General features: G+C 41.4%; 2 protein-coding genes across 3 annotated transcripts; both read right to left on the bottom strand.

Moving 5' to 3' along the window:
• Positions 1-84: 84 nt before the first annotated feature.
• Positions 85-10078, bottom strand: LOC108669052 (mucin-4). 2 transcript variants are annotated; one of them, XM_018156336.2, is made up of 4 exons: positions 9711-10078; positions 7066-9295; positions 5971-6072; positions 85-5731 (listed from the first exon to the last, which is right to left on the bottom strand). In XM_018156336.2, exons 1-4 carry the CDS (start codon positions 10035-10037, stop codon positions 2490-2492), a joined length of 5901 nt encoding a protein of 1966 aa, XP_018011825.1. In that variant the 5' UTR covers positions 10038-10078; the 3' UTR covers positions 85-2489. The 2 variants fall into 2 exon arrangements, with proteins under 2 accessions (XP_018011825.1, XP_047738138.1); XM_047882182.1 differs by having other exon boundaries at positions 5971-6069.
• Positions 10079-14478: 4400 nt separating this feature from the next.
• Positions 14479-17604, bottom strand: LOC108669049 (nitric oxide-associated protein 1; the record flags this gene model as incomplete). The annotated part of the gene is given in 4 exon segments (XM_018156332.1): positions 14479-14753; positions 15107-15414; positions 16588-16772; positions 17423-17604. Coding segments are annotated over 4 exon segments (885 nt in total). The 3' UTR covers positions 14479-14493.
• Between the last annotated feature and the right edge of the window lie 508 nt (positions 17605-18112).

Raw genomic sequence — 18112 nt, 5'->3', positions numbered from 1 at the left:
TTGTCTTTCGTGTATTACAAAGTTTTGACAAGATTGTGTCTTGAAATCCTGATGTTCCCAAACCAAAATTGAAAGACGAACTTGGTACGATAAGTGCATATATTTTATATGTTTAACCAGCAGTTCACGATTCAGGCGTTACAAAATGTATACATAGCCAACATACAAAATATACTATCATAATTTCTATGTATGAACAAGTTGGAATAATTTTGGGCAGTAGTATGAACAAAGTTGATCATGCAGATGACGCCTTATATGGTCTGCCCTCTGTAGCGCGCTGAGGGTCTACCTTCGGTCTTAGAGTCGCAATTATCTCCCTAGCACATCAGCACAAAAAAATCTTTAACAATAACTTCAATTAATTAATTAGCACTTGATGAGTCAGCAAATCGCTGACGCCCAGCGTCGGTTCGTGAAGACGATTGGACGACAATGATGAATGAACGATAAATAAGCCGATTTCGGTAGGGACTAAATTAGTGAATGTTATGCAATGCTTTTCGACAGTTTGAATGATTCACGACGAATAAAATCTTAGTTTAAAAGCAAGACACAAAATAAGCAACGTTGATAAATAACCAATACATTCAGATTAAAATTAACCAGAATAAAAAAAATTAAGATCATTAATTGGAAGCATAACCACCGAAGTCGCTAATTAGTGAATTGATTATACACTGAACTTTAAAACTAACCACAATTTCTCCAAAAATTGCAAGTTTTACATTAAAATTTCACGATTCATTACGATGATCCACTGCACAAAAACTTGCATCATTGCAATAAAAACGAGGTAATTATGGCTGGATTTAATATTCACAAGTGGTACAAGAATTTTCCAGCTACTGAAATTTTATTAAAAAGTTTTCAATCGATTTTGCTCACAAGTTAAGGTTACCTGAAGTGCTTCGACTCGAGTGACATCGACAAGTTATAGAATGAATGTTCGATAGATAATAATGCATCAGAATTGGCAATGAAACTATTGGCTTGATCCATTATTCTTCACGGAAAACTAAAGGCCTAAAACTGAACAAAAAATCAATACGACTTATACAATTTATACTCGGTTTAATTTTCACAGACCGCGGAACGTAAAATAAGGCGTGAAAGCTCTTGCAATTGAGCGGATCTTTGCCCACATATTGATGTACCTTTTGCACTCGTGGGAATCATCCTGACTAAGCCTGGTCCGGCAAAAGGGCCGCTCTTTGCTCGAGCTGCAGGTAAGAAAGTGAGTTGGACACTTTGACCCATTCATTTTCCCGAGTGAAGGCGCAGGTTTTGGAACAATTTCGCTGGCTTTGTTAAGAACGAGAACAACTTGACGATCAATCCGCACTTGATATTTTCACCATGCAAGTGAAGAACAACACAGGTTACAAAACATTTTTCTAACATTACAACAAACAACAATTTCGTACATGACGTAAGGATACAAAAATGCCCTCGCGCTGGCTATAGAAATGAAGTCATTTCGCCTGTCTGCACAGTACAGGGCCCTCGCCGCAGTACTGGGCCTACTGCGCCGTAGCCACAGCAAAAGAAAATTAAACTTAAGGCCTAACGAGAAGTAACTCATCAGAAGGTAAAACGGTCACAAGAATATCGCTAAAATACAACTCATTCTACACGCGAGTGTTCAAAAATTTCTCACAATTGTCACTGCAACAATATTCTCTTTAGCAATTCAAGTATAAAAATACATGCCGATGCTCATCGCGGAATTTTCAAGAAAAGAAATTTTTCAAATACGTAGTTCCTAATAGGAATTCAGTGTAGTTCATTATAGGAGCTCCGTGTAGGTCCTTATAGAAACTACACCGATATTGGCTTTGAAAAAAAATTCGTTCAGTGAAACGAAACTAATAGCCTTCGCGGATACAGCAAGTGCCGCTACAGAATTAATGCCCTTAGCTAAACAAGTCCTTAGCTAAATAATACTAATATATCTCTCAGCAAATGAAAAATTATCTTAGGATAAAACCATCATTTACACGTTAGACTAGATTGAGCGATGCACATGCGCGGGCTCCTCCCTTTCCAACGGGGGGACTCTTTCCCCTTCCTACGGGGCTGGGGATGATGGACATTAACCCCTTCCAATGAGGCTGAGGGTAAAGGTAAGGGACGCCAATCTCGGGTGATGGATGGGTGTGGCGCAGGGGGTAATAGGACGAAATGGGGTGAGGATAAAATGTCCCCGAAGAGTGGGAAGGTAAAAGGAACACGTCGCACGCTTGTTTGCATTAAATTTCTTCAATCCCTTCATACGCGTGTTGATAATTTTCTTTCTAAAGTTTGAACTCAAGTAGTTTTCCAAGTAAATATAGCATATAAAAAGTAGTCAGTCAAATTTACACATTTGAATTTGTGAGCTAAACCACCAACAATTTTGTCGGTAAATGAGAAATTTCTTGTCACGCATACAAACATTTAATAAAATTCACACTCGGGACGATCATTTTCTGGATGGGAACTCAACTTCAGCTTTTGGAATGCAGCCTCTTGACGTGGTTCTGAAGGAGGAACTTCCTGGTGAAGGCGTGGGAGCAGACCTGGCACTTGAAGGGCCGCTCTCCGGTGTGGATGATGACGTGGCGCTTGAGGTCCGTGGACCACCCGAAGCGGCGGTCGCAATGCGGGCACACGTACTTACGCTGCTTGGTACTCGAGAAGCGACCTACCACAGACAGGCGCTGCAGGCGACTTTCGCCAGCAGGTGTCGTCCTTTGGGTGATGTCAGACTTAGACTTGGCGCTCTCGTCATCACTCAAGCTCGGGTTGACAAGGGTGACGTAAGGCTTAGATTTAGTGATAATGTCATCACCCGACAAAGACGTACTGACATCAGATTGGTAAACAGGAGAATCTTTGTTCTGAATACCATCACCTCCAGAGTGCTGTGTCACAGAGGTACTGAGATGAAGAGACGATTGTGTCGTTAAATTAATAGGCGTCAAAGAAGGAATTGATGCTCTTTTCGAATCAGGAGTAGTTTTCGCTGTGGAAAAGGCGCCTGAAGAAAGGGCGTCGTGAAGGCGGCTGCAGTTCAGTGGTAAAGCGGCAACAGACGAAGGAGCTGCCAACAGGAAAGATTGTAGTGACGCTGGTGAGGTGGTAGTTGAGGCGAGCAGCGGGGCTGTAGGGGCAATGCTGAGCGACGATAACGTAGGAACCGAAGGCACTGTCACCGAAGTGAATGACGGCACAGAAACTTTTTTGAATGAAGGAATAGACATCGGAGTGTAAGTACGAAGCGGTTTAACATTTCCAGCCGCAGCTCCTGACGCCGGCGCGCTGGAGATCGTAGCTAAATTGAGAGGCAATAGAGACGGCACCGAGAGGGTGTTCACATTCGATGTTATGGCAGTCGTCGGCATCGTTGATGGCAAGATGATCGAGTTTCTAGAGCCTTGTCCGCCTTGAGGTGACACCGAGAGCAAAGGATTTGAAGCATAGGAAGACTTGGTGAGATGTAATGCCGGTGATGAGGAAAGAGATACAATCCCAGAGGTGGACAGAGGCGGTAAGATGGCAGTTGGTGCCACTAGTGGCAGAGAGAAGGACGGCACGTGAGGCAGTGGCACAAGTGATCGGGAATCTGGCTGATGGGCAAATGAAATCGGAGATTTTTGCAGTGAAGTCAGATGATTGGACAGGAATGATGATCCTGGAGATTGGAGCGCTGAAGATTTTGGAGACGAGAGAACTGAAGACACTGGCGGATAGGTAATGGGTGAAGCTGGAGATTGGAGCAACAAGGGAAGCGAAGCAGGCAAAGTTGATTTAAAGGAAGTTTTGGTAATAGAAACAGAAGACAGTGATGAGCTACCGACATTGCTGGAAGATTGGTAGCTGCTAATGGTAAGCTGGTTGTAAGTGGTCGATGGTAACGGAGCTTCAATGGACCAAATAGCAGGAGATTTGCCGCCAGATTGGTAGTTCCCCACTAGGGATTTGTGGTGAGAAGCTGTACTACCTGATGGGGAGGCATCCGGAGAGAGCGGCCCGTATGAGCAGCGGGAATAATTGATAGGTTTAGAAATAGGAGAAAGAGTCAACGTATCAGGATTATCGTCCACAGTTGTGACATCAATAATTTCTTGCTCTGAATCAGAGTTTTTTTCTGGTGAAGAATTACATGAAAGCTGTGCAGCGTTTGTGTCTTCTTCAATAGCAACGGTACACATTGATGTCGGGTCAATTTTTAGCTCATCTTCGGGCTTCTCATCGATCACCATAATTTCCTCGTCAGAGTCAACATCGCCGCTCCTGTCCTTGAAGTTTATAGCATGCGAGGGATGCGGAGGAGGCGCCGAAGTTCGCTGCGCTAAGACGAGCTTCATGGCGCGTGATGGCGACAAAGCTCCCGCCGCTGTGAGGATGGAGGCTTGCTTCGTCACGTCCCTCGTGTCATTAAATGAGTGCTTCGCAGGGTTCATCTGTGGCACGATCGTCAATATGTCCGGCGTTGGGGGAGACGAGCTCTTGCTTTTCAGGGTAAAGTCGCCCACCTGAGGCACAATTGTTAGGGAATTGTGAGGGTTAGGCGAGAAACGTGAGCCGCGGAAGGATGAGGAAGCATCTGAGGACGAAGGGCTATTCAAGCTACTGAGAGCACCAGCATCAGACTTGGATAAAATTCTCAAGCCAAGATTGGGATTTATCATCACGACAGATTCTTCCATCTGTTGCATGGGTTCGTTTGAACTGACGAACTTTTTACGTCTATTTCGGCGCACATCTTGCAATGCTTGGTGTTTGGTTGGTTCTTTATGAGAAGCGTTTACTGGTATTGGAATGGGTTTCACTTTCCCTTTCTGCAAGCCAAGGGAGGGCTGAGCTGAAGGAGACTCGCTCCCTTGATAAGACGCTTGCCTGCTCGTGCTGTTTTCAGGAGAAGAGTTGACTCCTTCCAAGGAAGCTTTAGGCAAGATACTCACGAAACGCGACTTGGGTTCACTCGATGGAAATTTTAAACTCAAACTTTTTTTCAGTCTGGGTATAGGAACCTTCAACAAATCTTTGACGCGAGGCTTTGCTGAATTGGAGATAAAGCTATAGTTCTTGCTGTTGAAAGTGTTGAAAGATGGCACCTCTGGATTGTGATAAGTAGATTCAACCATGTGGTTGCCAACAATTGTGGCTACAATACCAGAACTTGTAGCGGCGAGAGGTGTGTTGTGAGGGATAACTTGGCTACATCTTTGAGTAACCTGGTCAATTTTCATGGCTTTTTTCTTTCTTGAAACATCACGAACAACACAAGACTTACTTTTCTTTTTCTGAATTTGCGAAATCGCGTCAGACGAAACCGATTTGCCTTTATGCAAAGAACTAATCTTCCGCTTTTTACCGTGCATCGAAGATAAATTAGTTAGGCTAGCATTACTACACTGACTCTCGCCTGCGTTGCCAGCAGAGCAATAACTGCCATCATATTTTCCTTTCACATTTGATTTTTCAGCTTCAGACACAACAGACTTTGGGAGCGGCACCATATTTACTGCCGTGGTTCCAGCCCTGCTGTCAGGAAGTTCCGAGGTGCTGGTAGAAGGGGCGATGCTGGGGCCACCCTTGGGCCAAGGGGCCACAAGGTCCCCCAGCAGGATGTTGACCCGGGGCCCGGGCCGGGCACCGAAGTGGGTCCCGAAGTGCCAGAAGAGAGAGCGCACCGTGCAGAACTGCATGGGGCATTCGCAGCACTTCAGGGGCGTCTTGATTCCTGCGGGACAAGAAATCTGTTAAAAAACTGCGGACACTCACTGAGGGGAATGGGGACACTCACCGAGGGGACTGGGGACACTCACTGAGGGGACTGGGGACACTCACCGAGGGGACTGAGGACACTCACTGAGGGGACTGGGGACACTCACCGAGGGGACTGGGGACACTCACCAAGGGGACTGGAGACACTCACCGAGGGGACTGTGGAAACTTACCGAGGGGACTGGGGACACTCACCGAGGGGACGTGCAGTGGGGCGCATCAGGGGCGGACGCTTGGCCCCCCCAGGGGGGAGGTCGTCGTAGCTCACGTCAACAACTTCGCCAGGCGCTGCATCTGCTGTGAGAGGCATATTTAGCAATGGGTATTGCTAGGTAATAAATAGATTATAGGTGATTAATAGATGATGGGTGATTATTAGATGATAGGTGATTAATAGATGATAGGTAACTATTAAGTGATAGGTAATTATTAGATGATGGGAAATTAATACCTAGATGATGGGTAATTAATAGATGATCAGTAATTAATAGATGATAGGTAATTAACAGATGATTGGTAATTAATAGATGATAGATTATTAAGTTATTAATAGGTGGCGGTGGTACCTATGTAATGGTCGAAAATATTCAATGATTAAATGGGATTAAGCGACATGTTTAATGAGCTATTAAACTATTTTGACTGGAAGGCCTAAAACATTGTCAAACTAATCAAAATAAGCATATTAGATGAACATGATTTAAAATAAAATATTTGATAATGTATAAAACAATACATAATACTTGATAATATATAATAATATAAACCATAGGTAATACTTTACCGTCCCATACATGATAGATTTTGTAAACTTGATAGTTAGTTTTAGTTTGAAACTCTTGAACCAAAATTTACCTTCATAGCTAGTGAAGATTAAAGTAAAAACTGAAACATAAATCAATATATCCAGCAATCTCAACTCAAAGATCCTTTTTGGAGGACTGCTATTTTGCATATATTTCTCAGTGGAGAAATATATGTATAAAACAACTCAATTTTAAATGATGCTCCAAGATCATATCACTGGTGACTTCAATCAAGACTCAACTACCGAAGCAAATTATAAATAAATAAAGGTTTATGGCTGCATTGCACAATTATATGCATCATGCTGCTGTGTACATAAAACTCCAAGTCATACTGAGAACAGTTAATGTTAGCTTGTCTATATTTTTCAACTTCAACCTTGATATCAGATTTCCATCTCTGTACTGCAAAGAATAATTCTACCAATACTCATACCACAGTTGTTCATTTTATCAAGTTAAAAAAATTAACTCATGAACTCACCAGCAAATCCCGGTTGTGGAAGCAGAAATTCTTTCTCAGCCATTGAACGACCAGCATTCAGTATGTCCATTGTTGCTGCAGAGAAGTCTTGATTTTTTTTCTGTTCCGTAGAACTTGCGACGCAATCAATCGAGGTTTCATTATATGATTCAACTTTACAGACTGTATTTTCTTTATTAGATTTTGCACTGCCAGCATCATTGATAGTGACCGAGTCCTGATGCAGGTTAAAACTTGATGTAACAGGCATCGGATGGAGGTTTGCGTTTGATTTGATTGGCACTTCATGTAAATTATCTGCTGAATGTATGGTAAGGATCTGGGAGTCCTCTGCCTCCGGTACATCGCCGTGCTGCACGAGTTGCTCCAGCGCCGCCATTAGAGGCACCCTGCCTTCAGTGGATGGAAAGGTGACTTCATCCATTTCAAGACTGGCTGATTCCGTGGCTGATTTAATATCCCATCCCTTCCCTGCAGACAAGCATTCATCATTCACAGACGAGGCAGGTTCAGCGTTATGAGTAGAAGCACTAAGCATCTCTTGTTTTCGGCAATTGTTTCCTTTAGATTCTACTGATGAATTGGCGCCTGCAGTACTTTTGCTTGAAGCTTTTCCTGCAATTGAATGAGTTGCACTTAATTTCTCTTTAGGAGAATGTTTACCCTCTTTTAATGGTGAATGTGTGGGTTTGTTAGACTTTATTTCCATAGAATGTTGAAGCATTGCATTGCCAGTGTTTGAGTGGCTTAGCATGCGGGCTTTCAGCTTGCTTATTGTGCTCGATATTGGCAACTCAGGGATGTAATTTACAGGAGCTGTGAGACCAACTCCTGACTCACACAACTTTGATTCCTCCTTGCACTGCTTCAGTGGAGAATTATCGCACTTTTTCAAGCTGCCATCAAACTTTTCTTTGCTGCAGTCAGAATTTACCAGAGATTTCTCCTCATGCTTTCCACAGACATCAACAGAGGGGATGATAGGTTTTACATTCACCTCCTTAGAAGGATCAGGTTCTGACTTCTTATTATCCTCTTCTTCAGAAGCAGCTTTAAGATTCTTAACAGCCGGAATGTTTTTTTTCACAGCAGACTTCATTTTTGAGGTGTGAAGGCGAAATTTTCTGAGGAGTGAGCTAGCAGCATCAGCCCTTCTTTCCCGCTCACGAGAAGACATCACTTTAGGTTTGGATAGATGCCCCGAGTCAATAACAAGTGATGATGTAGCTGTGACCAGAGTCTGTACTCTTTCACCCAACAGAGTTTTACCAGTTTGAGAGATCAGTGCAGTTTTATTCTTGCCGTCAACTTGAAACTTACTATCCCGCTGCTGGCTCGTAATATTTTTCAATCTGTTGGGCAAAAGAAGGCTGCGCTTCTTCTTGTAATAAGAAGACACTATCATCTTATTGGTAATACTATTTCTAAGCTTAGAATGATTTGAGCTGCTCAGTGATATGGACACCCCTGGACTGAGCTTACTTCTTGCAAGACCAGACAAACTGGGATTAGCCAAAAGTGAGCTCACAGGCGAGAATGAATTTGTGAGGAAGGATGGAGTTTGAAGGCTTTCTCTGAGGATGCGGCTTGTCTCCATGACATCTAGCTGATTCCCCTCTGGACGGGGCATGTTGCACATTGAAGAGAAATTAGAATACTCAGGATTGTTCAAGTGTGTTTTCAAATCTTCTTTACCATTCTCAACACAGTCAGTGTCATCATTTGAAGATGCAAATTCACTAATATCATTTACAACTTCCTTGTTACTAACAGGCTCAATGTTCATTGCTGGACGGTCTTGGTCACTTTCTTCAAACTCATCATTAGGACTTTCAATTGAGTTAATATCAATATTTGATTTTTGAGACTGGGTTATATTGGGGATTACTTCTGCCTTACCATTACTCATTGATGGCTCTCGTCTTGAACATTTCCTACAGCGTGCAGAAATTCTTGACTTGACAGGGCAGCGACAATTCACTTTTTTCAACTTGGTCATTTCAGTTTTAGCTGAAGAATCTATGGCCTTGATTTCAGAGCGTTTTGTTGTAGGAGGCCGACCTCGGTTTTTATGAGGTATCAATGATTTCCTAACAATGAGTTCAGATGCGGTTTTGGGTATTGCATCAGGGCTTGATGATCCACCAGTCTGACGACTGCTTCTGGCCCAAACTCGACGCTCACGCACAGCTTGTCTACTTGACCGCCTTAGAGGAGCAGCTGTGTCAGTCTGAAAAAGAATTTACATTTAGGCTACAGAAAAATAATTTGCAACACTCTAATATAAAAAGAGTAACATGATAAGAAAATTACATGTACATATGGTATATATAGTACCTATATACTATACTAATCCAAACAAAAAGTAATGAAAACAATATGATTTGTTACAAGAAAGCATACCTACATCATTTTATACATGTTCATAATGCAGTTGAGTGCTGGGAGATGTAACCAGAAATAAATATATTAAAAAAAATTATATTTCTGATTGATAAGAATACCACAGAAAGATTTGATGATGAGAGGATGACATAAAATCCTACAAAAATTAACAGATGTATAAAGGAAATACTAAAAAAAATTTCATCCAAATCATCAAAAGTTTTCAGCATATGAATACAAACTATGACAGAATTACTTACAGTAGCACCATCAGTCTTGGCAGAGAAACTCATTGCATTTCTTTTCAAGATTTTAGACTCCATTTTAACAGGTAGTGTATCATTTTTCCTAAAAAACCTTCTGTTAGTTTTTGGTAAAGATTCTGTAACTAAAACAGCTCCATTGGACTTGCGGGTAGATACTTTAGAAGGCACTACATCAGATCTTCTATCTGGTTTTACTGATCTTTTAACTCTACTTTGCTCTGGCAGTACCAGTATGGTTTTTTGGACAAGTTTTGTACTGCGGGTAGGCTTGTGAGCAGCAGCATTTGGACGGTCCGCCCTCATTTTTGTGACTATGGGCATGAGTAACTAGCAATCATTACAAAAATGAATTGTATGCACCTGCACAAGAATAATAAATTGTAAATTCAACTTCATATACTTATGTTTAATTGTTTATATAGGACTAAATAAATCTTTATAAATTAATAGGTACCATATTAAACTGTTGACCTTTTCATGCAAATGGCTGAAATATTAGATGCTATTTCTTTCAACTTTGGATAAAAATTAAAATCTAGGAGACCGAGAAGTTAAGATCATACGTTAATCAGGTTTAAAAAAATTTGCAGAAAAAGAAATATCTTTAGAGGTTTTCAAAATTTGATATCAATTCAACTGTGCTTATTTAGCAATTTTTGTCATCATGGTTAAAAAATATAAACTTTTCCAAATTATTTGTAACTATTTTATGTTAGCCCTATTTAAACTTTATACTATTTAACAATAATTTCAACTTTAGTATTAATTTAACATGCTAATTCAACATGCAAGTTTTTAAAAATTTTGCATTATTTTAGCTTCTTAGTTAAAAATGACTAGTAATACAAGCCTGACAATTTTTGAGCATTGACAATAGTAGGAGCCTGAAAGTTAGCTAAAAGTTGAATACAAAATTTAAATTTCATTTTAAAAAATATGAGAAGAAAATAAAAAAAATTTTTTTAGGCTTGCACTATAAATTAATATAATTTTAAAAATGTTACTATATTTAAAAAAACTATAAAAATATATAAATTTGTTATGCAAGGGCATTTGTCTCATTCATAGGTAGCTTCTGCTTGATTTTCTAATCCGATTGCATATCTATTAACTAATAGGTATAACCCACTTTCAAACTGGAGGAATAACGCTACAAATCTACCATATCAATTTTTTTATTAATATATTCAAGATCCATTCAGACTTGGAGCTTGCACAGTACTAAAATATCAAAAAAATTTCATGAATATATTCAAGATCAATTCAGTCTTGGAGCTTACACAGTGCTAAAATATCAGTTATTAAATTTTACAGAAAGAATAGTGTATTTCATTGTTTTTTACTCTAATATGCAATGCATCCTGGGCATCCAAACAATGTAGAATCTTAGGCTAAAACTTCAAAGAATTATATGTAAAAAAAGATTATTTCCCTATTGAATTCAGAAAAGCACAGGCAAAAATGTGCTTTTTTGTAACTTTAAACAAAGAAATTAGTCAAAGGCTATATTATGAGTCCTATAAAGTCAACATATCAAACTCCATCCAAGCTCACACACAAACTGGGATAATGTCTAGTTTTTCTGGGGGGCCAAAATTAATAATTATCAACAATATCAAGAAAAAATATTTTTTTCTATTTCGGTGTAAATCATAAAAAAATTGATAAAAATGTTCAATCAAAGGAAAGCAAGGAAACCTAATATCTAATTGTTCAACTTAAATTCTTAAGCAGCAAAAATTGCCACAACAAAGCCATGTGGCATAATGGATATACATATAGTCATATAGAAAAAATGCTACTAAGAGCTAACTTAGCTATAAGTACATGTACTATGTAGTATGTACATGAACGTCGGGTCAGACCGTAAGCGAACAGCCACAGCCAGGCACGGCTGAGGTTGACCCCAAATATTTTAAACAATAATCCAACCATTTCGATGATAATTTTAATATTACCAATCAAAAAGATATTTTTGATCTATTATAATATAAAATCTACGCATTAAATTAGTAAAATTTGTGGAATTTCACTGGAAAACCAACGTTTTTTGGAGAATTGTGTAACACAGCAACACTTGTGTGCACAGAAAACAAAGCGCAACCACCCAACCCGACAGTTTATCAGCAACTGATCGGTTCTTCGGAATCAAGCTTTTTTCGCAACGCGGATTAGCTGCAAGAATCCGCATTATCTCATATCCGGCTAATCAAAAGTTGATAAAAAAATTCATTTATCGCACAATTTAGTTACCAAGACCATGGTTATTTACTTCAACAGTGATAATAATTCAAGGAAAACTTTATACCTATTTTATTTTCAGTTATGAAACGGTAAACTATCCCCGTTATATTATAGGTTGCATCTCTTCCTCTCCCTCAACCTTACCCTCCTTTCCTGCCTCTAATAGGAAGTGAGTGTATGTGCGTGTATACGTATGAGCAAGTTTGTTGAAACACATGAATACGTCTTTTTTAGAAGCTAATTTCATATGAGCACATGTGTTGCTCATCACCGTTAAAATGGCTTACACTTGATTCGTTCAGGTCACCACACCCTAGATCGCAATCTAATGTTTAGAGAGTAAATAAACTGATTTGATTCGATCGTAAAATTCTTAGTGTAAAATGTAGTACGGCTTCTCTGTCTCAAAATGTTAGTATCAAAGGTGAAAATACGATTTGTACGTTGTAACAAAACCGAATTTAGAATAATATTATGCGTTTAATAATTACTTATTAAGTTATTGAAGACAACACTTCTAAAGAGGCCAGTGTCTCCAATGTTACACATGTACAATGAATGTCTTATTTTATTTTTCAATATTAAAAAAATTCTCGAATTTTTTAATAATAATTTATTTAATTTTCAAATTATTTATGCTGTCAACTGATTTAAAGCATGGTCTCCGACTTTACGCATGTGTGAAAATTTTCAGATCGATTGGACAGGTAGAAGCATGGTTGAACTATTCAACCATAGATAGAATTGTGTTATATAGATTATAAGATTTGTAGCAGACAAACAAACAAACACGAAGTGAAGTTAAAGAGAAGTGCTGTAAATGCATCCTCAGTTATTAATTCAAATCATGACACGCTTCATTCAAATCATGACACGTCCGGAAGAAATAAATGGTGCAGAATAAATAATATATTTGTACACATTTAGAATCTTCAGGAGCATAATTATCGTATTTTAAATCGTAAATAATGCTCTAATATTATACAGGGTCATCAATATTTAGCGTTACATTTTTTTCAAAATCAATTGTTGATAATTGTCCTCGATATTTGTCATTTGTTTACACCTTCTCATTAATCTTTATCATTATTTATCATCTTTATGGTGTCAAAAAACACCAACAGTCTGCTCAAGTTGTTGACAAACGCCTCCAAAGATCCAAGATTCTTCTTTCCCGCATTCATGATGGCACGCTGCCAAACCTCATTTTCAATGATGAGAAGATATTCAATGTTGAACACCACTTCAACTCCCAAAATGATCGAATTCGGTCGAAGAATGGGGACGAAGGATCCCGCGTGGTGACTAGGAAGCAATGCCCGACCTCAGTGATGGTCTGGGGCAGCCGTAACAGAGTCCTCAAGGAGTCCCCTCTTTTTTGTTGACAAAGGGGTGAAATTGAATCAGAAGAGCTATCGAGATGCCATTATTGTTGGCGCATTGTTGCCCTGGGCACGAAAGCACTTCAAAAAACGTCCCTGGTCGTTCCAGCAGGACTCTGCACCATCCCATGGGGCCAAATCGATTCAGGAGTGGCTGTCCGAGAACGTTCCCCACTTCATTACCAAAGAAGAATGGCCCCCATCGTCTCCCGATCTGAATCCCAAGGATTTTGGGATCTGGTCATACCTTGAGAGCAAGGTATCGACCGTTCACCATCACAGTTTGGACGCCCTAGAGGTCAAACTGCTGAAGGAGTGGCCCAAAATCCTGCAGAGTGTCATTCGTGACTCGTGTAAGGCTTTCTCTAAGCGTCTAAAACTCGTTATTGATGCAGATGGTGGACATATTGAATGAAATTATGGGAATTGTATCTCTGAACCTCTGCCTACATAAATACATTTTCAAACATTCACAATTGTGTTTCATTTTATAGTTCTAACCACTCAAAGTTGTAACGCTAAATATTGATGACCCTGTAGTATAGAATCTTCGGCTTTGAAGAATAGCCTTGTCGCCGATTCTTGTACTTTTCTTGACTAGTTCACAGATCTAAAAGACTGGCCTTTTGACATCATTATTTCATAAAAAATAGACCAGCATGCGGTGGAATTAACCATATTTCTTCATGCTTGCCAATTGTGCAGCTCAAAACCGATGACTCATAGTTAGACGATCAGGTAAATGTTTGAATTCCGAATAAGGTAGTAAACTACTACCAAGAAGCAGGCAAATATGAGCATAATTCACAATATTAATGAACTTTTCAAAGTCTGGTCTTGCGGCGCCGACCTGATGAGGACGCTCGTAAGTGAAGTATTCCCATCAAAGCTCATGAATATCGACGGCATTTTTTCTCTACTGAAAAATGGCTTAAGCTTGACCAATCTCTAATTCATTCATTTAATTTATAAATTCACTCTTGTATGTGCCTCTGTCACTTAAATCCCCATCAATAATATCACGGTATCTGCAGTCACTATAATACGTGAAAATTTTCATCGACGTCAAAAACAAATAAACACGACGTCAATTTTGGGCTTTAAATTTGTAAAGGAACAAAATCAAAGTTCAAATATCGCGTATCACAGATTTATTCGGCATCGTCTAGTAATCCAAGGTATTTAGCATAGTTCTGAGGGGAGGATCTAAAGATGTCCGAGGGTTCGGGGGGCTCGGCAGGGTCAGGTTGTTGGTGGGGCTCGTAGTCGACGCATCCAGGGGCACGGCGCCCCCTCAGCAGCGGCGCGTGGGGCAGGAACGAAGGACTTCTGAGGTACATGCCGCGGCCCCCTGGCGTCCATAGCCGCACCTCGCATACCGAGAACGGGGTAACCGCCAGCGATACCCAGCCTGAAAAATGAATACCTGGGTTACTGAGGGCAAGACTCGTGCCCTGTAGAGGGCAAAACTCGTGCCCTGCAGAGGGAAAATTCGTACCTGCAGATGGCAAGACTCGTACCTGCAGAGGGCAAGACTCGTGCCCTGCAGAGGGCAAGACTCGTGCCCTGCAGAGGACAATACTCGTACCTGCAGAGGGCAAGACCCGTCCCTGCCGAAGGTAAAACTTGTACCTGCAGAGGGTAAGACTCGTACCTGCAGAGGGTAAGACTCGTACCTGCAGAGGGTAAGACTCGTACCTGCAGAGGGCAAGACTCGTACCTGCAGAGGGTAAGACTCGTACCTGCAGAGGGTAAGACTCGTACCTGCAGACGACAGGACGAGGTCGGCTGATGCTATGAGCCGAGCGCCGCGTGGCAGCGGCAACAGGTTGGTCACGCCCGTCACCCTGAAGGTGTCCGAGGGCAGCAAGGGGGGCCAGAACTTGAGACGCTCCCCCCCAGGGCGCGGTGTCCCCAGAAGCTCCCTCTCGGGGTATGGCGTCCCCAGCATCTCCCCTCCGTGACGCGGCACCCCCAGCAGTTTGCCCCCCAGGTTGTCGCGGTAGAACGCGGACGCTTCCACCGTCCGTATCACGGATACCGGCAGCGCGTTCGAGCGGAACACCGTCGCCCTGCGGCACAGACGGAATCATACACTGAGAAAAATGAGCGGGTCATGTTGTCCTAATATCGACACACTTTATTACCCATAGTACGAGCAATGAGAGAGGATGTAGCACTGATACGCTCTTAACACGTTGCCTACGTATTGGTACATATGCGTACCACGAAATGTATTTCTCCAGGAGGTAGTGGTGCATAATTCAGGTTGCCTAAGATCGGCCAAATCCGAGAACAAAAAAGGCCAAAAAAGGCCGATAATTCAATGTATACTAGTTTATTTGTAGGTTCCGCTACAAAAATTCCATTTATTTTCTTTTAGCAGTATTTAAAATTTAATTAGGAAGTACCCCTATCATAAATTTTAGCCGGCCAACGCAATTGAGAAAAACTAAATCATGGAATTTGTCCGGAAAAAATGACCGTCTGGCAGCCCTGCTTAAAAAAAGTACAAAAAATGAAATAATAGTACTATATGAAGCAATCGTAGTCAACGTGTTAAGCGGGCCATATTAGACCAGGATGACCCACACAAGTGCAATGAGTGGGGAAAGTTACGGCCGTTACTCGTATATTTCAGACGTAATTATATCGGAGTCGTTGTGGTATAAATGTTTCGAAGTTCCGCGCGGCCGTTATTTCTGACCCCCCGCCGGGACCGTCACCTACCCCGCCGGGACCGACACCTACTACGTCAGCGGGGATACGGTAGCTGCAGACCGTACTGACGTAACGGTCAGCACAGTAGAATAACTTGCGAATTTTAGTGTCCTTATATGGGCAGACGTCGCGCACACATAAGCCTACAAAGGGACGCCGCGACAGCTTCGAGTTCCACAAGGGTTTGCCCTCTGATACCCTCGGCCATTACGAGGCTCCGAGCTATAAACAAACTCACGGTTTTATACCTCAACTTTGCGGTCAAGTCGCATTCTGCCTATAATTGCTGAACATTGCTCAGGCCTTCTTTAGAACTATACGTAAGCTTTGTTTAATATTAAAACAAACTTAAGTCAGAATTACCTACGCTTTATTCAATCAGAGGCCTCTAATTAATGATATATTATCATATTATAATTATATTAGAATCACATAATTATCTAGATGGTCACAGGACAAGATTAAGCATCGTAATTATTGACATATTATTATGACATTATAATTATAAGCATATTGATACTCACAGGACGTAATCAGAAGGCTTAAGTCGCCTGCTGCGGGGCACTGGGTGGTGCACGTAGAGGATGTCGAGGCGGGCGAGGCCCCCCAGCAGGAGGGAGGTGCCCCTCCTCACCCTGAACGTCTGGGGGACGATGGGGGACTGGGGGAGGGCCTCCTGTAGCTCCTCGTGTGTTAGCAGACTCACCAGCTGACGAAGGGATGAGAGAGTTAGCTTATGCATATCAATAACAATATTAAAGTGTTAATAGAGTATTAATACTATTAATACTCTATTATATATTGACAGATACTCTATTATAATATAAATATTATTAATCTTCGTTTGCGAGAAAAATAATCTATAATAAGACTTATGACAAGAAATTTTTGGACTTGTTAACCGAACTATTGTGCTGCGTGTTATCAGATAGCTCGAGAAACTGAACTCTTAACAAATTTTCAGTTAAAATGACATTTTTGTCTTGCCGAACGTATTTATAACACTAGACAAGTCGCTATACTACAATATAACTTTCATATACAAGGTACAGGTAGTTATTAGTTTGCGTGTGAAGTAAAATGCGGATATTTATATAATTATTACGGGAATAAGACTATAGGTGGATGGGACTATGAATATTTAAAGTAATTGTACAGGAATTTCGACATCAATATTTTTCACTGTTATCAGCAATGTTCACGATTGATGTCACCGGTGTTCGCGACTGTTATCACCGGTGTTCACGACTTATCACCGGTGTTCACGACTGTTATCACCGGTTTTCACGACTGTTATCACCGGTGTTCACGATCATTATCACTGGTGTTCCCGATTGTTATCACAGACATTGTTATCACCTGGTCAGGCTGGACCACACCGGGCGTGTCGTGGACCCACTTCTTGCTGCGGTAGCGTGGGTTGTTATCACTGATGCCCTTGGTGGGCGCGGGGCCCGGAGCGCCAGGGCTCTCCTTGAACACGTCAGGCATGAGGCTCTCTTGGGGCGCCGCGTTGCGTACGAACGTCCTGCCCACCGCTCCTGGTGAGGGAGGAGGAGGGTGTTAGGATAATTGTGTTATTAATTTATACATCAGAATTATTGTACGCTACACTGCCACACAGCACAATCATTGTGCACATCACTGCAACACAGCACAATCATTGTGCACATCACTGCAACACAGCACAATCATTGTGCACACCACTGCAACACAGCACAATCATAGTGCACATCACTTATGACCTTATGATGAGTTTGGGACTTCCTAGTCCCCGGTCACGCTGATGCGCCGCCTTCGTCGTCGTCCTCCGTCTCCGAGTCGTCGTCGGATGTAACGTTGGGCGTGTTCAGTCTATTTGCCCTCCTTTGGGCCAGCTGATGCAAGATGCTGTTGCCTGTCACTTGCTGATGGTAGTTTCCCATTACTGGATAATCCGGGATCTTTCTCAGCCACTTGTCCAGTCGTCTCTTGAATGTTGCAAGGGTAAACTCCCCTCCTCTCAGCGCTTTTGGCAAGGCATTAAAGAGCCTCGGTCCTACCACGGAC

This window comes from Hyalella azteca, unplaced genomic scaffold (genome assembly GCF_000764305.2).
Source record: "Hyalella azteca isolate HAZT.00-mixed unplaced genomic scaffold, Hazt_2.0.2 contig9857, whole genome shotgun sequence".
Classification (NCBI taxonomy): Eukaryota; Metazoa; Arthropoda; class Malacostraca; order Amphipoda; family Hyalellidae; genus Hyalella; species Hyalella azteca.
This window is presented reverse-complemented; position numbering and strand designations above follow the sequence as displayed.

Bases quoted from the DNA above. Each gene is read 5' to 3' on its own strand.
- LOC108669052 (XM_018156336.2), bottom strand. From the start codon at position 10,037: ATGCCCATAGTCACAAAAATGAGGGCGGACCGTCCAAATGCTGCTGCT. The intron at 6,073-7,065 runs GTGAGTTCATGA...TGCCTCTCACAG, and splicing joins TCCACAACCGGGATTTGCTG to CAGATGCAGCGCCTGGCGAA. The intron at 5,732-5,970 runs GTGAGTGTCCCC...CTTGTCCCGCAG, and splicing joins CCCCACTGCACGTCCCCTCG to GAATCAAGACGCCCCTGAAG.